Raw genomic sequence first — 22,683 nt, 5'->3', positions numbered from 1 at the left:
AAAAAAAAGTGTAGAGGTGGCACTGAGGGCCATGGTTTAGTGGTGGTTTTGGCAGTGTTAGGGTTATGGTTGGACTTGATGGTCTTAAAAAGTCTTTTCCAAACTAAATGATTCTATGATTCCATATAAAAGACTGAGGTGCTTTTCCCCCAAGCCTTATACTTGTTGTGTAGTAAATTGAACAACTGAAAAAGAGTTTTGAAAAAGGGGCACTTCCCTCTCGGAAATGCAGCACCTCCCATGCACCAAACAGGCGTTACAAGCAATTCTCCCCACAGCACAGGCAAGAAGCAGAGATGGGACCCTTCTTCCAGTCACACAAAAAAATACATGTATAGATTTTAAGTACTGCTGATTTCACTGCCTGCTGACCCTAAACTGCACTCAAGGTAAAATGAAGTTGGGGGTTTAGTCTGCTGGGGGGAGTAGGGGAAAGGAAAGCCAAAAGGGGCTGTAAGTATCATTCATGTCATTTTGTAAAAGTTACTCAAATTATGTTATATACTTCTATCTAGGCACATAGTATTATATGCCATATTTTAGGGCTTAAACATACAGGTCAACCAACCAAATCCACTACTAATACATGGGAAGAGTTACAACTGGGCAAAGCAGTGCTAAATAAGTTAAATTTCCAGGTGTTGCTTAATAAGCAACAGCACAATGATTACTCATCTCAGACTATGAATACACTAAGTACATTTAAAGTGATGACTTGGATCAAAGCACAACTTAAAAAATACTACCAAAAACCACATGGATATAAACAGAATATTGACCCAGATTACACTTAAATCTTAACTCTGTTTTTTCAGATGAAGAAGCAAAATAGAAAAAAAAACAAACTTGCATGTCATTAAGTTACACAGTACATGCAACTGATGGATCCTTCACCCTTTCTCATTCCAAATGCTCCAGGAATGCTGGAAGACAGGTGAAAACATTTGGTATAATTTGCAGGAATCAGGATAAATTACACAGTAGACACAGCTGGATCTTTGGGAGCTTTTTCTAAAGAAATGGTAAAAAAAGAATTGGGAAGACACATCTTCCACACTCTGTATACAAACTAATGTTAATGTAACACACTAATACTGTGCTACTGAATATACACATAGGGTATCCTCTTCAGACTGGCTGCCTTTCATTATAATTACCATCTTAAATTGTAATAGATTCTTGATTAAGTAAATTTTTCACTAGAATGCTTCATTTTCACCTCTGAACATGAACATTGCTCTCATGTTTTTATAAAGTGTTCATTTTCACAAAACTACACTGATTTTGCAAAGTTATTTCCATGAGCACCTATGCAAACTATCTACAAGTAAAACCGAGTTAATAAGCAGAAAAATAAATTTAGTCTCCTAGAATCAACATGGATAAATCTGAAACTTAATTCAGCTAAGACACAAGCAATTCATAATTCTCACTAGATGCAGCCAAACCACACACATTAGGCTCCTTTAGCAAAGAGTGAAGTATGATGTACTTGCAGAAGAAACAAAGCGATCAGACACTACATTTACAGGCGCAATTACCAAGGCAACCAATTTGCAAAGAAGTAAAATGATAGTTACGTAACTAAAAGAGATCTCTTTGCTTTAAATACCACGTGCAAGATACTTTAAAGTATCTCATTGAAAACTATTGTAAAACACACCACGGTGATAAAAACACCTCAAAAGTTAGCACGACTGAGCATACCCAATACAGAGTTCTACAGAGAATTAGCACCAGGAAAATACCCTCTCTTTAGTACTCCTGCACGGAGGCATTCAAGCGACTTCTGTGAGGCAGACGAGGGAACTGATCCAGCCTGAACTGAAAGAAAAGCTTTAACCTTCATCAGCTCACCAAACTAACCAGCCACATGAATGGGAGAACAGGCAGCTGAGAAACAGCAATGCTAACCAAAAGTATTCCCAAGGGGAGAGTGAGCAAGCCAGCTACTTCAAAAGAGAGGCATTTTGAAATTTGCCTTTCACCAGAACCTGGACAATGTGTAAGCAAGAACAAACTGAACTACCCAACTCCCTTCTATGCTATAGAGTCATTTAAGCCATATACTGCAGGAAAGGTTAGATGGAAATGTACACAAAGCAGCTCAACTGTACCATTTTGAACAGGAAACTAAAACTAGTAACAAGCACTTGGTCATTTCCTGCTTTAGAACCGAAAAATCCACATTATTAACATATTGCATCAAGCTGTAAATTCTGCTCAGGAGACATACAATACTGACGCCAACTCACAGACACCATGCACAAAACCACTTAGCTTAAGCATTATCTGTTCCCAACCACACTTCAAATTTCTTTCACTATGCTATTAGAATCAGCCTACTAACTGAGAAAACAAGTTTAATTTGTTTCTAAAATCTAGGTTGCAGCTAAACATACCCTCATACACGAGCTGATTTTGGGTCAGGCTGCCTCAAGGTCTGATTAGAAGTAATGGGAATGCATTCCTATTGCGCTCAGTTTTTCTGAGCGCAAAATGTTACTCTTACAGAGAACACTTTAACCACCCCCTGCACAATGCTATTTTACTTTGTAGCTCCACCCGTGCTGGAGCAATCAGCAGCCTACAGCCCTTCCTTCCTACCCTTGTCTCTTCCCAGACTTTTCCTCTCCGGGTCAGGAAACAAGCTGGTGGTGGATTCTTTCCCCTTCCTGGCACAGCCTTGCTGTTTCAGATGTTCCTAAAAAACAACATGCACTGCAAAAGCCAAGAAAACCTTATGCTAGCCTGGGTCTTCTCTTACTTTTCAAAAATAAGCTCAGAATTCTATTCCAGAGCTTAAGAGAATTTTTGTCCTTCAGCACCATGTTCAGGGCAAAAATGCTCCATCTCCTACAGCATGTGTGAGAAGTTTTATTTTTTCTTCCAAAAAACCTTAAGAGCCACACGCAAAGCTACAGAGCATTAGAAGAGAAAATCAAGATGACAGCAGCTAAAAGCTATTTTACCCTCTCGCCTCTCAATTCATCTGAGACAGTGAGCTCACATGCAACCTAAAAGGCCTTGGCAGAACACACATGCAATCCTTCACTTCACTGAAATAGCTACGTCCTGGCTGAGGTGCAATTCTTGGACTACCCCAAAAAATCCTTCAACTAGAGACAAAGCAGCAAGCACCAGAGACAAGTGATTGAGGCACCTCCTTTTATTCCCTGGGCCTTCCCAAGTGCAGGCTGGAAGGCAAAGGGCAGTCTCGTACCTCAAGACAGGGTACCCCTGTACTCCCCTCGGGGTCAGTTGTCCTCCTCCTTCCTCCTCTGGGGCTTTCACAGGACTCACTCAATTGCAAAATGACTCAGAACAGAAAGGTGCTCTTCACCTTGCATTACTGCAGTCTTTTAATTTCATTATGACAAATGAAGCTATTTGGGGGGGTGCGGGGGGGAGAAGCTTTAAGACTCAAAAGGAGGTCCAGTCTTGCTGTAATAGGGTAATTTCATCTAAACTTCTGAGTGCTCCCTGCAGGGCTGTCTTAATGGTTGCAATACTGCCTCATCACTACTCATTAAAACAAACGTACTTTGAGAAGTTAAGTCTTATTAGTGTGCTTAAAAACCAAGACGAAAATAAAGTAATCCCGCATGAAAATCATGCCTGGGAAGACAGAGCCTTCCTATGACCTCCATTTCCTATCCTAAAAGGGAAAGCCAAGCACAATGAATAGAGAGACGATTTTGCAGGCCAGTCTTACATAACTAACTAAAAGTCAGCAGAACTGAACCTTCTATTGCCAAGTTACCCATCTGGGGAAAAAAGGCAAACCACCTTCCACAGAATGAAGACTTACAGATTTCTAAAGGCTGATTAAACTGTGAGCTTGCCATTATTAAAATAGTCATATTTGTCCTCTTTGAGTTCAGCATTTTGCTCCACTCCAATTTATGTGAACTGCATTTGAAACATGACACGAACTGAAGAAAAGTAACCACGCACTAAAAAGCTTAAATCTGTAAACTACTCACTAGTCACCACATGCTTTAACTTTAAAGCTCATACAGTCACTGATATCATCTTTAGCACTACAACAGGGAAGTCAACATGCATCTTTAGTAAGCATGACAGAGGAAAAAAATGCAACTCTTTATTTACATGCAAACTACTTGGCTTGTGAATAAACTGTCATGAGTTGAGACACAGGCGAGCTAACACCACACCTCCAGTAACAGCTTAAATGGGCAAAACGCTGCCTGCCCACCTATCTAAATATCATTCCTCATACTGATTATATAGTGGCCACCCTCACTAACACAAATCAAGCTCCCACAAGCACCTGTCCTGCAAGCCAAGAAAACTAACTCCTTAAACGCTCCTTTTTTGAATCATGGTTACATTTCCCTTCTGGTTCTGTAGTCCTTCAGTTATTTTGTTCTACACAGGATGGATCTGTCCAATTAAAGAGATTGTTAGACTAGTCATCCCAGCCAGGCGGATGTCATAGGCTCCTGAATCATTGTGTCAGCTAAATGATTCATGCATTGCCTATAGGAGTGTTTACCCTCCCACTCAACATTGACGCAGCTTGTTCTACAACTAAAGGTGCCGCACTCTTATCAGAAGAGCTGTAGTTATACATAATTTACTAGGTCAGCCTGATAATAATTTCTCAGCAGAAGCCTCAGACCATCCATTGAGCAAGCTACCAAGACTACTAGTACCTGTTCAGAAAATCAGTTCCTCCAGCCAACAGATCAGCTGAAACACACAAGCTGTATTTCAAATTCTCCTCAGTTTTTCTGCATCTCTTCTTTAAAAACGACTCTTTAACGAAAAGAAAAATCCTTGGATCTTCATCATTAGTTTAAAAAGAATACAGTCAAAAAAGAAATTTGAAAAAAAAAGAAATTTGAAAAAGTGAAATCTAATGACTCTGTAGCAAAAAAAAAGACAAACAAAATTCATTCCTGTGAAAAAGCAGAGGCAAATTCTTGATAGTCTTCCCAGTAAAGAAAAATATTCCAGTTTTTCAAAGGTTGTTTACCCATCAAAAATAGTAAAACTCCACTTCATGAGACACTTGAAAGAAAGCAGAGGTCTAGAACTACTCCAATATATTCATGAACAAGAGTCTGTCAATTTCCACATATCCCACACACTATCTGCTGAAGAGCATCCACCCAGTTCAAAGTGATTTCTCTGAAAACCAGAACAGCTTGATGAATACTACTTCTCATTGCACCACACTCCACTACAGCTACGTGGGAGTTGTACTATATAGAAGAAAAATAACTACAGAGCTGGTGGCCTTTGAGCACATACTTTTTGACACATGAGGCCATGATGGGAATCCTCAATTGCTAGAGGAAAAAAATCATCACTAAAGGACATTTGCACTATGGCAATGTTGTGGTCAATTAACCATTACTGGAAAAAGCTTCTACACAAGCCACACACATCTTTTCTGTCCTGATATCCACACAAGGATAAACTCTCCTGTAGCTTAATGCTATAGTATCATATTAAAACATTGCACTAGTAAACAAGAGGTAGTGACAGTAGCAAAAACAGTTCTGTAGTTTTCAACAGCAATACTCAGACATTACAGTCTTGGTATTACTTGGCCTTCTAACATTTTTGTTAGACTGAAAACAGCAGAAGATTGATGAATAAGAAGCTCACAAGACTCCCAGCTCTTCTCTTCGAGCAGCAATTTCCTACCCTTGCTTTTGAAAGAAAATTGGGCCAGATGACCGCCAGAAGTTCCATTAAACCTAGACTTTTCTATGATTCTAAATGAATTCAGAATTTTGTCTATCATACATGCAACTTTCAAAAAAAGATTATTTTCTACCTTAAATACCACCAAAGCAGCCAAGATGTGCAGGAACACCAACCTAGTTTATCAGAAGTTTATGTGGGTTAATCAAGCAGAATATCAAGTCATTATTGACAAGTATGAACAAGATTCTGAAGCCTGCCATTTATGTTCAGATGATAATACCCTTTCTTTAGTGAAGTTAAATACAGATTTGGGTAACAATTCCATATACCTTCAATTTTAGGTAGTAAAAAGTTGACATGGTTTAAGGAATCACAGTAAACAAACAGAATTAATATAGTCTTCTCTGGCAAGACTACTGATCTCAGATAAGTCAGGATCAGGAGAGTCAATTTTCACTCTTAACTTCAACAAGTTGCTTCAGCCACATACCATACTTTCATTCTTACTATCTGATCCTTCCAACTTTGAAAAAAAATCTAAACATCTTTGGAAGCAGCTATCCATACTAAGAAGTCTTTCAACTCTGAATCAGAACACTAACCCAAGCTGCTAGCACCAGGCAAGTCACTGTATCTACACTTCTCCAGGACTACCCATGTCTTTCCATGACTTCAGTTTCCGTGACTTCAGGTGCGAACCCCTAACATTTGACCTGCAAGTTCTGAAAAGAACCAAGTTTATCTGAACTGCACCCTTACCTTCACCTCCCCCTCACAGACATGTTAACTATTTCTAATGCAACGCTATGCACTAACCCTCCTTTCCAAGGTAGTTACATGCTTCATTGATCTTGACCAGGGACGCAACTTAACATACCACTTAAGTGCACCTAAGAAAGGTAGCTTTAACCTTTGCCCAAACACAACCAGCATTTAATGGCCTCCATCATTCAAAAGACAAAGGCCTTGCCAGGAACAGCAGACCCTATACTGTTTTCTTTTGAAAATGCTTTAAGCAGATCTTTCCTTTCTCCATTAAAAAAAAAAAAAAAAAACAACAATAAAACCAGTTTTATCTTTACTCACAAGGTAAGACAACGTAGGAGGAAGGGACAAGGAAAGGAAAGGTTGTGAGGAATCATTATCCACATCATTTTCAACAATGACTACTTTCTCACATGGGATAGGCTTCTTCAATTCCAAAACACCCAGACACACCACACATCAGTCTTCTGCTTTCAGGTAATTATTTCAGCCTGTTCTCTTGAAGAAACATGCAGGAAGGTAATAAAACTGAGGCATGCCTAAGCTATTTCAGTCTCTGCATTTTGTACTCACCCAGAAGACAATGTTGTAGCTGAAGAGCAGGTATTTGTACCAACAGCTGACTTCTGCATTAGAATATCGGTAATAGTGCATCTTCTATAGCACGACGTCTGCACAGAAGAGAAATGATAAGAATTAGGCAGTGAAAGATTTTAAGAATAAAGGAGGTTTTTTTCCCCTATCTCTCTTGCTCTGTTGAGAAAGGGACTGCAGCAACCTGTACCGTATGCCGTTCAGAGGTATGTTCAAAGTCAGCTCAGAAACTTCTGCTGACCCTAAACTCCGTCCAAGTATTTGTTGCTTAATAATCCTATCTTCTTTAAGCACCCTTATGTGGCAACAGGGAGTAACACCCAAAAAGGAAACTAGCTACACAGTTAGCCTAGGAAGATCTGCATCAGCAAGTTGACATTCATCCGCTTTCTCACTCCTTCAAAATCATTTTACTTACACAGACAGCTGCTTGGACTTATGCAGAAGTCTAAACATACACCCTGTGGATTTCACATTCAACAACCTACCTAGCAAGGTGTTAGAAGTGGTTACCTGGAAAACCTCAGTGACTACAGATTGCTAAATACAGTAGGCAGTTGTACTCTGTCTTTTCCATACTTTAATGTTTCTTTACCAAATCAGTACCCCATAAGAGGTTTTGTTTTCAAGAAAAAAGCCTCACCATTAAACAGCCGATCTACTCTGCAAAGTTTGGTTTTCTGGCTTCCTTACATACACTAGAGATAAGGTTCAACTGAAACTGTTGCTCAAGTACTTCAGAGAACTCCAGCTTTTCAGAGTATCATAACTAAACCACCTCTGCAGAAATGCCATGCATAGGAAAAGAACAGAGGACAAGCTGTTAAATCAAGAGCTGGAGCAGGGAAGACAAAGCGCTCCCACAGCCCTTGCGTTCTAGAGAGCTGACCACACAAGTGCTGCCTGTGTAAGACATGAAGCAGTTCCACATTTCAACCTCCCCAGTTGCTTGAGGTAAATGTCTTCCTCCCATAAGACGTCAGTGAAAGGCTTGCAACAGAGAAGCAAGCATAAAGAATTTTCAAACACCTCATAACTAAGAAAAAGACTTCAAGGACTATGCTGACCTGGACATTCACAGACAGCGTGCAAAAACCAAGCCTACCCTAAGTCTGAAACCAAGCACCATGGAACAGAGAACTGAAGATCTCCACGACATCCACAGCTACAAGAGGGAAACTAATTTATTTTCTTTTTAGAAGGCAATCTGCACCTGCGTGTAAGGAAACAAACACACTGAAAGAAGCAACAGAACCAAATAACTGTCAGCTTTGAGACTCCCATTTAATACAATAAACAGCTTACTTTAGCTTTCTAATCAAATGCCAATTATTTTCCAGGACAACTATGGAGTACAGCCATCAGCACCTTATTGGAGGAGCTTATTTTTTGAAATCTCATCACAGATGTTTCAAACCTTGCCTTAAACTTTTTTCTCCCGAGGCTAAAATCACACACACCAACAGATCAAGGACGGACACACAACAGACATCTCCAGCCCAAAAGACTATGGACAGAGATCTCAAACAGACTTTGATTTTCCTTCCAGAGGTCTCCCCATGCCAGGCTTGGCTTCCATCTGGAAGCAGATTCAGAGTCCCTCCTTGGTCCAGACACATGCCCTGTCCCTCTTCAACCCCAACCAGGAAGTCTCTTTGCTGCCCAACCAAATGGAAAAAGTTTTCAGAAATGCAGAGACCATGTAGAAAATCTAAGGAGGGCACATTTTGGTAGAATATTCCATAGCTTTAAGTAGTTATGGAAAAAACTATTGGAAACTCATGTGACTTGGCATAATGAAGTAAGCCACACAAGGCAAAGGCAGGGGACTAGGAGAATGAAGAACTGCCCACTGCAGGAAATGATCAGGTTTGAGACTATCCAAGGAACCTGAAGGTGCACAAGTCCATGGGACCTGATGAGATGCATCCGCAGGTCCTGAGGGAACTGGTGGTTGAAGTTATTAAGCCACTATCCATCATATTTGAGAAGTCGTGGCAGTGCGGTGAAGTTCCCAGTGACTGGAAAAGGGGAAACATAACCCCCATTTTTAAAAAGGAAAAAAAGGAAGACGTGCGGAACTACACACCAGTCAGTCTCACCTCTGTGCCCAGCAAGATCATGGAGCAGATCCTCCTAGAAAATCTGCTAAGGCACAGGGAAAATAAGTAGGTGATCAGTGACAGCTAACATGGCTTCACTAAAGGCCAATTGTGTCTGACAAATTTGGTGGCCTTCTACAACAGGGTTACAGCACTTGTGGATAAAGGAAGAACAACTGACATCATCTACCCGGACTCGTGCAAAGCGTTTGACACTGTCCTGTATGACATCCTTGTCTCTAAATTGGAGAGACATGGATTTGATGGATAGACCACTCAGTGGATAAGAAATTGGCTGGATGGCCATGTTTAAAGAGTTATGGTCAACTGCTTGATATCCAAATGGAGACCAGCAATAAGTGGAGTTCCTCAGGGGTCGGTACTCAGACTGGTGCTGTTTAACATCTTTGTTGGCGACATGGGCAACGGGATTGAGCGTTCCCTCAGCAAGTTTGCCGATGACACCAAGCTGTGTAGAGCAGTTGAAACACTGGAGGGGAAGGATGCCATCCAGAGGGACCTGGACAGGCTGGAGAAGTGGGCCTGTGCAGACCTCATGAAGTTCAACAAGGCCAAGTGCAAGGTCCTGCACGTGGGTCAGGGCAATCCCAAGCACGAATACAGGCTGGGCGGAGAACAGATTGAGAGCAGCCCTGAGGAGGAGGACTTGGGGGTGTTGGTTGATGAGAAGCTCAACATGAGCTGGCGATGTGCACTTGCAGCCCAGAAAGCCAACCGTATCCTGGGCTGCATCAAAAAAAGCGTGGCCAGCAGGGCAAGGGAGGCAATTCTGCCCCTCTACTCCACTCTGGTGAGAGCCCACCTGGGGTACTGTGTCCAACTTCGGAGTCCTCAGCAAAAGAATGACATGGACCTGTTGGAGCAGGTCCAGAGGAGGGGCACGAAGATGATCAGAGGTCTGGAGCACCTCTCCTATGAGGACAGGCTGAGAGAGTTGGGGTTGTTCAGCCAAGAGAAGAGAAGGTTTTGGGGGTAGATTTAGATTAGATATTGGGAAGAAATTCTTTACTGTAAGGGAGACGAGGAACTGGAACAGGCTGACCAGAGAAGTTGTGGATGCCCCATCCCTGCAAGTGTTCAAGGCCAGGTTGGATGGGGCTTTGACTAAGCTGGTCTAGTGGGAGGTGTCCCCGTCCATGTCAGGGGGTTGGAACTAGATGATCTTTAAGGTCCCTTCCAACCCAAACCATTCTATGATTCTGCAAGACTTCTGGACAGAGAATAATTTCTGCTTTTTTCAAGCTATGATGGCCTGCATGTGCATAAGAGCAATTTTCAGATCCTATTGAAAGTTGGTAGATATTACATAAGTCATACTGATCCACTTGACATAAAGTAGATTAATTTGTATGTAATAAAGCCTGACATCACCCAAGTAGCCTTCATGCATATGCTACATATGCAGGTTGCTTAAAATACATTACCTACAGGTGACTCTAGATTCATGCATCTAGACAGACACAGCAGCAACAGAAAAATCAAAAAAAGGAGGAGTCAGTCCTCCTGATTCCATACAAGATGGAGTTAACTGAGTTAAGTGAGAACTAAAACATTTTTTCCTCAATATTCCCAGTAAAGGGACCGAATACACAGAATGAAATACTTGGCTGGTTTTCAGAGGAATGGCAGAGTCTGAAGAATGATTAAATGATACACTGCACATTCTTACAGAAACAATACCTGCAAAAATTGTCAGGCTAGGGAGTGTGAACATTCATCATTAACACCTGAGCTTGATATTTCCACAGTTCAGATGCTGATTTCCATACCGTTTCAACAAAATACTGAAAACAAGTTTTTTTGCCTTTCAAAACCTCACCTTATAACTAGGTTCTAATGCTCACCATTCATTTATAGCAAAAACACTTAATTTTTGTTAAAACAAAGAAAATTGTACTTTATGGTAGTACAGACAGTGACTGGAAAGGACGGTCCTAGATGTGACTCAGTCATATACATAAGCTGAGTTTTGCAATATCCACTCCTAAGATGTAGACAGTTTTGTTTCCTCATGCTCTGGTTCAGCTTTAGTTACTGACCTTTTCAATCCGTCCAGCTTCATGGGCAACATTTAGGAATCTCACTGTTATGAGACATAGCAAAGAAAACCTGTTTAAACATCACTCTCCTGACGTGCTTTTCTAAACCTGCAGCTGAGAGAATACAAGAGAAGGAATGCACGTTTGGTGTCGTCCCGTCCCCCCAACCCCCATCTTCTTCACTGCAGCCTCTAGCTCCGAACGGCAACTTATATTTCAACAATCAATAGTCATACACTTGTCCAAATCATTAAGTCTGATGGGTCTGGGGAAGAGAGGGAAAAGAGGGGGTACTAGGAGACAACAGCAGAACCCCACTAATCTGAGCAAAGTCCAAGACTCCATTTGCATCAGTGTATGCCTGTATTACAACAATACACTGCCAGTGCAAACATTCTCTAGATGCAGGCACACTGAGGCCTCCATCACTGTTCTGCCTCCCTCCCCGTGAAAATCAGGATCCTGGCAAAAGACACGAGTGGCAACTGATGCACATACTAGTAATAAGAAATATTGCTTTTGCTGCTGCTACCACCACAAAAAAGGAGGCAGCAGGTGATATTTAGCTAGCACATCATTAAATTCCATAAAAATGGGGTTCTACTAGACAAAAAGGCTTAAAATATAATCTGAAGCAGAAAGGCAAGCATAACATTTCAGGACGCAAAACACAAACATAATCTGAAGTCTTAGTTTTTGTTAGGTTGCCCTCCCTGGGATTGGGACTTACATCCCACTGTTCAAGTCCCAACTTCAGTGAAACTATTCACAGGAATAAGAGCATCAAAAGTACGCTGACTCATAAGTCCCATTCCCCACCTACTTGTTTTGACCACCAGTTTGTAAGACATTTCTCCCCACTTACTCGTACAACTGGCACAATGCCCCAATCAATACCAATCACAGTACTTCCACAGAATGAAAAAGCAAAATAGTTTTTTTTAAACACTGCTTTTTTTTTTTAATGCTCTGAAGTGAGAGGCAGTACTGGTTCCTTGTTGCACAAGGCTGTCCTATAACAGTACATATCTCCCCAGACAGATGATGTCTTCTGAAACATCTGTCTATAATAAGAGCAAATTTGACTTATTGTCTTTGCTTATCCTCATCAGGAGTCTTTTGGTTCATCTTGACCGACCACCAAAAACCATATGGAGCAGTATAATCACTACTGGTGTGGGAGTGACACTGGCATAATAGATCTAAAGCGTAGGTGTGTCTGACTTTTTCCCCTAACCCTACAAATAAACAGACTAAGCAATCCACGCAAGGCCACACAGCCACCTTCCCTGTGTTTATACTAAAAACAGTTATGTTTCCTAACGTAGGAGGCATCTGTTACCAGTCTAGAAATCTGCTACATCAGTATTTCATTTAATTTACATCACAGGCTAGCTAACCATGGTTAGGCAATACTACAAAACACTTGGAAGATTAAAGTAGTATGTGGGCAGCACAGACTAGTAACTTTCTCTACTGTGTTTCAGACAAAGCAAGTCACATTATGTCAGCTGACAGTTATCGCCCACTCATGACAACAGGAATTTCTAAAAAATAAATACAGAGCACTGCTGCTTTGGTAGAATATATAATTTCATCTTAGTGTTTACAGCTTTAGTGAGGGGAAAAAAAGTAGTTGTTCATCAAGAGGCTACTGCCATTTCCAAAGCACTTCTACACCCACAGATTCCACTCTTACCTTCAAAATGCTACAGCAGTGATAGTCAGTCTCTAGATTTTAACACTCATAAAACAGAAGCTGTGGTATAATAAAACAATCTAATTTGGATATGCAGGGAAATCCTCACAGATAAGATGTTAAATCTAGAACAACCGGAACACTAATGCACGCCTCCAGACCTAGGTCACAAATTCTCTTCTCAGGAGGTGTTAACTTTACAAGGCAGACCGAAGTCACACTGAAGTTCCAGGTTCAGCCAGTACTGCCACCATGTGTAGTCCTGATCCCCTTCCAAAATCCACAACCATCAATCATCCTATTCAGTGGAACAAACAATCATACAGCAAATCACATAGCAAATCTTCAGATCAACCTTGTGATCTTGTACCACGCATCAAGAAGAACACAGTTTTAACTAATTTACCTCACCAGAGCTCATACAAATGCCAACGTGGGTGCAGTCAGGAGGTGGCAGAAGAACAAGGATAGGAGGCCAGGATCAGTGCTAGCTTCTGCGAGTGCTCATCGAAATGCAGCACCCCTGCAACGCCAGCCTACATCACCACCACAGGCTACACCACACTTGAAGCTAACTCACTGAAATGGATTAAGCTGGGGGAACAGCCGCAAAACTGAGGGAAGAGAAAACAAAGGAAAAAAAAAATTGTTTTGTAAGCTGTTGGCTGCTCCCCCCATCATTTATCAATACAAAGCATGAAGTCTATATGAAGCTGGTGAGGCAAACCAACAAGGTCAAAAGAAGAATGCACTGAGGAGCAAAAAGAATTTTTGAAACACAGCAAGAGATGTGCATTAGCCTAGTGTTTGTTTTGATATGACTACTTAATTCCGTTACTCCATCAACACCAAATCTATATCAAAAGCATCAGTTCATTCATTCAAAACATGGTGCCGTTAAAAATAATTGTCACATTCTTTGGAGGTGTTCAATCAATACTGGGTTTTTTTTGTGAGGGTGAAAGAAAGACTTATCCCTGACCAGGGAGAGTTCAAAGAGTTTTCTTAGGACATTCTGGAGATGGAGCAACTAAGAGGCAACTACAGATTGTTCTTTCCACATCCCAGATAGAAGCTGACCACTGAGGGAGCCTTAGTGTTCAGTGTAATATCTCAGTGCTGGGCATCAAATCTTCACATATAAGGACTGAGCCAGTGCAACACAAAGGTGGGAAAAAGTGACAGGATTTGGAGCTCTTACAGGCTACTCTGTTCTTGGAAACAGAGACAGTAGCCCTGCGGATGATTCAGGAACTCCCTGCAAGTATGCGTCATCTTTATTTTTGTAATTTTGTCTCCAAGGAACTCTGACTGGAGCCTCACAAAGAAAATAAAAGCTTCTCTTAAGGAATACGAGTATTTACATCTGCTGCAGTCCAGAAGAGCAGAGAAATACTTGCTCATTCTTAGAGAAAACCTGAGGATTATTCAACAAATGGGTATTTTTAACCTGAATGACTCATGATGAAAGACAGATATGGCTAACAGGTAATCCCTGTTTTACTAGAAAAATAATGGCAGATAACAGATCTCTGAACTCAATGGAAAACATGACCCAAGCCAGACACATTTCTTAAGATATCATCTTTTGGGGTTCTTACTTTTGTAGTGTGCTGAAGACTCAAAGTCCTCAAAGTATTTGAGGAGTATTTCAAGCACAAGTTGCTCCAATGCAAACTCTACAAAACAATCCCTCAGAGCAGATCCAATCCTCCTATACATGGGAAGAGTTTCAGGTTTCAGTGGCCAGGCTTTATTCACTGCAGCACAAATTGCAACTTAAGAAAACTTGTAAGGAACGCACACCCAGAACAAGGAAGCAGTGATGCAGAAGAGCTCCACTCAAGATCTATAGACAACTCACACTAAAGTTATGCATGTGCTTTTTGGCCAAGCCACTACTTTTATATGGATGAGTTTCATCTGAAATGAACATAGACACCCTAAATTCTGAAAAATAATCTACATGGGCATCAAGAAGCATCATCTTTTAACCTTCTGAACTGCCCACTTGACTAACATCACCAATACTTTGGCATAAAAGCTCTACACTGCACAACTGTAATTCAAGGAGCTATTCAAGCCATCATTCATGCGATATTTTCAGCTCCACTTGATTCCTTAAACTAACAGAAATACACTAAAGGAAGATTTGAAAAGGCGAGCAGAATTACCGATCACTCCCACAGCAATCAAAAAGCCGTGACAGAGGACAATAGCAGTTGTAACAATTCCACTTTTCACTGTTCTTCACACAGAAGCTACCAAAAGATAAAGTTGTCTGGCCTTGCTTTCACATTAAAGTCTTTATTCCTACTTAGTTATAAAAGCTACTAGTAATGCTAAAAACAAGCAAACAAAAAAAAAAACCCACAAACCACCAAAACAAAAGCAGCTCCAAAACCTCCCTGTTTTCATTTATACAAACTGGTCAGAATGAAAACAAATTACACTGCAGAACACAAGTATTGACCATGTAAATTCAAACTGCAAATATTTTTAGTTATTGACACTGAGAGGTACAACTCTACTCAACTATCCACTGAATTTTCCTAGGTTTATGCTACTTCTGCTCCACTGACCTCAGGTTCACTGAAGTAATAAGGGAACAGATAGAGACTTTCTGCTCCAACATACAGCAGTGCTTGACAAAGGCACCAGCTAAAAGGCATGGATATTCTACCTAGTTCAAGGGAAATCCACTCAAAGTAGCTGACTGCAAATAAAGTGCATACTCCAAATTCTGACTTAGAGGAAGAGACAGCACAGGAAACAGAAAGAAAAGGAAATGTCACAAGTAAACTGAGTCTAAATTGAAGCAATTTTCCAAACACGCACAGAAGAATGAAAGATCCTAGAAAAGAGAAGAATCTTCTCGTAACCTGTCATGCTCTTTATTAATATTTTAACAATTGCAGGCAACATCAGAAGCACAGGATGTAGGGTCTTCACTGACCTTATCCCCAAAAGCACTATGGGATAATCCATGCTCATGCAAGTTAAAATTCATACAGATTACGCCAGCGTAAGTGAAACCAACACCATACATTGTCACTACAGTTCAATGGATGACTCATTTAACATCTTGGGAAGGTTTGGAAAGATTTCCTGTCTATGAAAGTTTTCTTTAACAAAGCTATTGACCAGTTTTACCTGAATAGGAGCTTGCCTGTGTTTAACTTATAATAAATAAGTAACAAACCACAAGCTACGTCTTCCTTTTCTGTCGCAGAAAGTTCAGGTATTGTGAAACACATAGAAGTGTGCCAGTCATTCTCAACAGGAGTTTATTCACTCCAGGGAGCAAAGCCTGTTAGAACAAGTAGCCAGAATAATCTCAGCTGATCAAAACTGCTCAGCTGCTTTCTACTACCTCTCACAAGAACAGATACATACCCACTCCCTGTAACATCAAGAGTAACAAGGCAAAACTCAAGGTCTCAAATTAAAGCAAGCATGTAATTTGACTTTTTTTTCCCCTTCCAACAAAAAGTTTTGGAACGCTTACAAAGTAAATATTTTGAGGAGCCAGAACTTCCAGTTAGGGGAATAACTTTATTTCTATTTAGTGTTCGGGGAGTAATTGTATTTCTATTTAGTAATCCAACAGTAACAAAACCTATTCTATACATGTTGCCTGCTCTTTCCAATATCTCCACACAGACCAAAATGTTTCAACAACTAAATGGGTGCTCCATTTGATATACTGCTTTATACCACAAAAATAAGTCACAACTTAGAGGAGAAAAGACAGGAAGCCACCAACTTTCTTTGCTGACAAATCCACTCTTTCCTCTTTATCCATGTACTGCCACTGTCTGTGCTGGAGTGGGGACACAAAGACTACCACTTCTCAGAAATAAAAGGTGGTTGTTTTTTTGGGTTTTTTTTTTGTTTTTTTTTGTTTTTTTGGGGTTTTTTGGTTTTTTTTTTTTTTTTTTTTTTTTTTACACTAGAGAGAAAAAGAGGAAACTGATATAGTAACTGATATAGTAATATACACTAAAGAAATGATGAGCATATGATTTGTTTTGGTTTGTTTTTTGGTTGTTTTTTTTCCTCCCCTTAAAAACATTCCTTGCTTTGGGTATAACATGCAGCCTGTCCATATCCACAGCATATTTCTTAGCCTTTACACTGAATGTTCCTATATATGTATTTACACCATACATAAGTATGTTATGTATAATAAAATATATGGTTTTAAGATTTAAACCTGATCAAGGGCCTGTCCATATCCACAGCATATTTCTTAGCCTTTACACTGAATGTTCCTATATATGTATTTACACCATACATAAGTATGTTATGTATAATAAAATATATGGGTTTAAGATTTAAACCTGATCAAGGTATCTCTAAGTTAAAAAAAAAAAAAAAGAATTCCAGCATTAACATCTGTTCTCTGGCAATGAGCATGCTAAGAAATGAATGCTTGTATCTGTACAATACTAGTTACATTCATCACTTGTTCTGGTTAAACGATGCTGTGTCCATGTCATGGAGATACAACGTAGAGCTGAATCCACAGCAAACTCAATTCTTCCTCCCCTCCCACCCCAAGGAACAGGACCCCTGCTTTCAAACACCAGAGGAACACGCATTCCACATAAGGCACCCTCCCAGCACCACAGGATGCTACTTATTGGGGGGATGGGGTGCCAGTGTGTTTTGGGTTTGGAGATGATGCTTTCAAAGTTTGCTTTCTTTTGCTGCCCTCCAACCCATGCACCAATTGCATTCACAACGCACCCAGGACAACCTTATTTTACGTACTGACCGGAACGATCACCAGCTCACAGGCCACAAGAGAAAACAGCTCTTCGTGGCCACGCAGGCAGCTCAACAACCACATAATTATTCTCCCTACCAACTGACCTTCTGGTAAAGAAATGCACGCATGCAACTTTCAAAAACCTACTAGCAGGTAAACCTCTAACACAACACCGGAAAACATTAGAGATGCGACAAAATGGCATTCGCCAAACACCTTGTGATCCTAACCACTGTCAGCTCTTCACAGACTAGATGTCTCAGCCCAAAGATACAGAAATAAGCTAATGCTTCAGGAGATGTAGCAGGTAGGTTTGCGGAGCACCCCGTACATGCTACCACAACACAAGAAAAAAAGACTAAAAGAGGCAGAGACCAAAGCTGTTCCAGGCCGCCAAGCCCATGCTTGAACAGCTCCAGCCCTTCCCCCAAAGCCAGTGTTCAGGCAGGTCGTGAGAAACCCTGACTGTCTCGCTGGAAGGCTCTGCATTCGCCCCAGGGGAAGGAGGAAAAACAGGCTTTCCACCTCTCAGGAGTATGCCAAGAACAACACGGTGTCACTAAGAGATCAGGGCAGCAACGGCTGTGAAGTGACACCTTCCAATGCGGATGTCAGTCTCTACAACAGCTAACAGCAAATGCACCAGCAGAAATTAGAAGGTGCAGAGGTTACACACAAACGCTTCCTAATCTGTGCTTTTAATAAAAGGAAAAAACAAATACCTCCAGAGAAAAAACAACGAGAACACAGGAAACTGCCATCTTAACAGGCTGACAGCATAACTGGTTACACAAGCAGCACAGGTCAGACAAAAAAAAAAAAGAGCTTAACACCACCTTCCCTTCTCACTTGTCCCAGCTGGACAAGGTCTTTCAGTTGAACTCCCTTCTGCTGTACAGACAACTGCTATAACCACTTCGTTAAAATACCCTTTGCAACCTCAGCGCACTGTACACTTTGCCAAGAAAGCCACCCTGTTGTCTTCTGCGAGTCATCTCAATAATTGCCCATCTTTTAGTTTCAAGTCAGACAACTTTCTACATGAACCTTCCTCCTCCGCAGGCTTGCCATGCAGACAGACTGAAGTAACTGAATACTCAGGGCAGGGTAGAAAGCTTTGCTGTTTGGTCCCCTTTATTATATCTAGCTGCATTCATATTCCACACAACATTAAGTACTTCCCCAAGAACCACTTAATAACAAATTGTTGAGGGGAAAGAAATACACATCAAGAGAATCAGCTCCTGTCACATAGAGACCAAAGTCCAACATCTAAGGTGTCTTTCTTCAGATGCAAGTTACTTGAGGCTATTCCCCTTGTTATCTGTTCCAGGAGTTTCTAAATGTCAATGTACATGTTTCAGCACTGATTTTATACCCTGAAGCAAGAGTAGACAGCTCTCACCAAGCAGAACAAATCACGGTCTTTTTGAAATATTAAAATTCACAGCATTCAGCTGTCTCTGCCTCTGAATACTCTGCTTCATTCTGTTTCCTGGAGCTGCCACTGCAGCAACTGGAAGCTGCTTTCTTACCTCCACGTCCATCAGTTATTTAGAGAAGACACCTTTCCAGAGAGACTCAAATATTAATTATTTAGTCTTTGAGCAGGAAACAAAAGCCTTTAAAACAAGAAAAAAAGCTTTCTGGTCAGCATATTTTATGCAAAAAACTTTTAACAAATGAAAATAAGTGATAACAGAATTCCAGCATGAATAATCAAGCAGAATGATACTCCTTTCTCAAAGGGCTTCAATTCCAAGATTTCTGTCAGATTGCTAAAGAAAGTCAGCGAAAGCCTGGCCATTCAAGTAAGTAGTTTCAACTGCAATCCTTTATCCTGTCAATATTTGAGGATCACCATTTTCTGCCTGTTAAATCCTGAACTGTAATTCTCACCTGTTACCTAAAATATGCCTAAAATAGAAGAATTTACCCAGCAATTACTTTTCAGCTCTCTGACCATACTGAAAACAAGTTTTGTTCAGTCATCCAGAATAAAGAGAAGCTGTTTTACAATGCAAAAATTCAAACACAAGATGTTCAACTATATTAAAGTAATTAAATTGTGGCTGTGTTCAAAACTAAGTCATCTGAACCTAGACGCTTCAGTTTTTTCCACCTCTTTCTGATTGCTAGATTAAAAAGAGATCTCAGCCTTTTTGCAGCAACTCAAACTTTAAAACCCACACATATCTGACCTTGATGAGCTGTACTCTGATCATCTCCGACATTGTTCTTAACCTTTCTTTATCAGATGCTTTTAGCTAAGCATGAGCCTGTTCCTGCCCAAACTGCACTAGGTGCTGGAAGGCTGCATCAGTACCCTCACACGACACAGGAGGTACCAACACTACAGCTCTAGAAGAGCCGTTGATTTTAGGACTGTGCAATACTAACGAGGAAGACACATGGCCGTCCTACAATCAGAAGGTCATACAATCAGAAGACACCTGGAAAAGGACCACTTCTTAATTTCCCCCTTAGCAACAGCCTGCAACATCTACTCCGAAGTAAAGAAAATTCTTGTTTAAGGGCTTGATTTACTTTACCGAGGTACTTCAGCTTACAGCAACATGAGAACCATAGCACATTCATGGATTTTGTGAATTGTAGCCTGTTAGCCTTGGGAATGCACCATTGATGTCAAAGTACCAAAGTCTGTTCTACTAGAAACAGGAAGTTTTGACCCCGGAAAACAGAGTGCAAAGCAGCATGGCACAAAAAGCCCACAAGTAAAAACATTCTTGATTCACATGTGATTGAGATGTAAATGTCTCCTTTGTCTGGTGTCTGAAACCCACATATTTTACCATACCCCACCCAAGTGAATTTTTTTTTTTTTGTAAAAGCAGAAAACAACATAAAGGGAGGACCTGTAGGAACAGTTTTGACAATAGCTCTATGAACTCTGCTTCCCCTCACACACACCTCAATGAGATTTCTAATCTAACACAGTGAGATTAGAACAAGAGTTTAATTTATTCACGCTCAGCAGTGCTCAAACTGTGCCACGCCTAATACACAATGGGAAAATTGATAGAAGGCTATGCAAATTAATTGTAGGAGTTTGGAAGCAGAAATTTTTTTCCCCCTCTTCTGCCACCCCCACCCCTCGAGAGGGGCAAGGAGGAGAGGAAAGAGGCTTTAAACAGGAAAACAGCCAAAGATTAATTATTCAACAATGCACTAAGTGTCAGGTAAAGCCTATGCCCAGAAACAAGAATAAGAGTAAGACTCAATTAAAACTCAAGTGAAGTTTCTTCTGATTTGGTCTTCTTACCTGGGGACTAGATAATGCTTAGACACAAAGGAAGCTAGCTAACTGGATCAACTTACACTAAAGAGAAATCATACAGAGCACACACTAGACAAAGAAGAGTAACTTTCAATGATAGTGATGTAGCTCTAGACCTCACCTTTAGCAAGTCCATCTATGAATGAGATCAACAAAAATAAAGCAAAATGCTAATCACATAACTTACTTGCATGTTGTTTGTCAACACTATTATAAATAGTTTCCTAAAAGTTTGGAAATGTATTTCTAAAAACTACTGTTTCAGTGGCACTGTAATTCTGAACATGAAAAATCTTCTAAGGACAGGCAACATTATTATGTTCTTCCCTCCCCACCCTGCAAGAACAGAACTAAAAGAACATACATCACACCCTAGAAGTACCTTCTTCCAGTGTCATTAGCCAGAGGATAAAGAACACCGTTCCAACAACACAAGTGTACTGGATTTGTTTAAAACAAACAACCAAAAACCCCAAAAGCAGCAAAGTATTTTCCCCCACAGCTCATTCCTACTTCACACCAATGACCAGAATTGAATTCCCACCTGATCCCTTCTCTCCCTACACAATCCCCTGTCAAGCAGACAGCGGTAGCATCTCAACCATCCACACCCAGCCATTTAAAGTTTCATACATTTATTGCAAGTATAAAGTGGCTCAGGAAGTCATAAGACCATGCAAGTACCGATGCTTAACTTACTGATGGAAATAGACAGAAAGCTATCCCACTGAGCATTTACGAACAAGATATATCCTGTACTTCTATTCTCTCAGAGCTGGTTTCCTTCCATTTTATCCAGATGTCTAGGTCACAAGCTTTATGTTCCTATTTAAAAAAAAAAAAAAAAAAAAAAAAAAAAAAAAAGCAGTCCTGGAAAAATCTTATCCTGCCAGTTATCTTAAAATATCTTCCCTCCATCACCAGCTTTGAAGACCTACTAAAGAAGGGAAAACACCAGTATCTTATTTTTACAGCAGGTTTTTTATTTTATTATTCAGAAAGGCTCAAAACTAAACCACCAAGTCTACACCAAGTACCTGAGGTAAAGTCAGACATATGCTTAACAACCTCATGCAGATACTCTGAAAGTGAAAAATTGTGGTTTGTTCTACACAGGAAAAAAAAAGCCAGTGTAGAAGTTAAGCAGGTATAACACCACAGGTCCTGCATAATTCCAAGCTTTTTCTAGCTTAGCTTAAACTTTCTCCCTAGAAATGCACAAGGTCCATTCCTTCCTTAAAAAAAAAAAAAAATTACAAGGGGGGGTGGGGGGGGACCACTTTCCCCACATCAACTGTGCGCAATACATTTTACTTGAACTCTCCTCATAGTGTCTGTACGCAACTGCTTCTCGGCAGCGCTGTGTAGCGGTCACAGACCAGACATAAAACATGTACCTGAAACTACAAAGACAACCAGGCAGAAGGTAAATGACCAAACGGTGACGTGTTAGTTACCCAAACATCCATGCTGGGACCCCACAGGAGCCACAGGCCCGGACACCGACGCCAGGCGCTCAACGGCCAGCCCTGTTTCGGCGGGAAGCTGGAGGGGTGTCAGAGAGCTCCCTCGCTAACGCAGGCTACAGGTGATTAAAATAAAAATAAACCAACTAAATAAAAAGTTACAGGCCTCAATGCTCGCATTGAGCACTTATCTCTGCCAAGAGCAGCAGCGGGACGGAGGGCAGGGGCCGGCGGGAGGCCGTG

General features: G+C 40.8%; 1 protein-coding gene across 1 annotated transcript in view; it reads right to left on the bottom strand.

Annotated features, from left to right (window-relative positions):
- Nucleotides 1-7,101, bottom strand: part of TSPAN14 (tetraspanin 14) — a 22,428-nt gene extending 15,327 nt beyond the window's left edge. The window contains 1 exon segment of the mRNA XM_009884568.1: nt 7,021-7,101. Within this exon segment, the coding sequence (XP_009882870.1) occupies nt 7,021-7,101 (81 nt within the window).
- Nucleotides 7,102-22,683: the final 15,582 nt, after the last annotated feature.

The sequence above is a fragment of the Charadrius vociferus genome, unplaced genomic scaffold, assembly GCF_000708025.1.
Source record: "Charadrius vociferus isolate BGI_N301 unplaced genomic scaffold, ASM70802v2 scaffold655, whole genome shotgun sequence".
Lineage (NCBI taxonomy): Eukaryota > Metazoa > Chordata > Aves > Charadriiformes > Charadriidae > Charadrius > Charadrius vociferus.
This window is presented reverse-complemented; position numbering and strand designations above follow the sequence as displayed.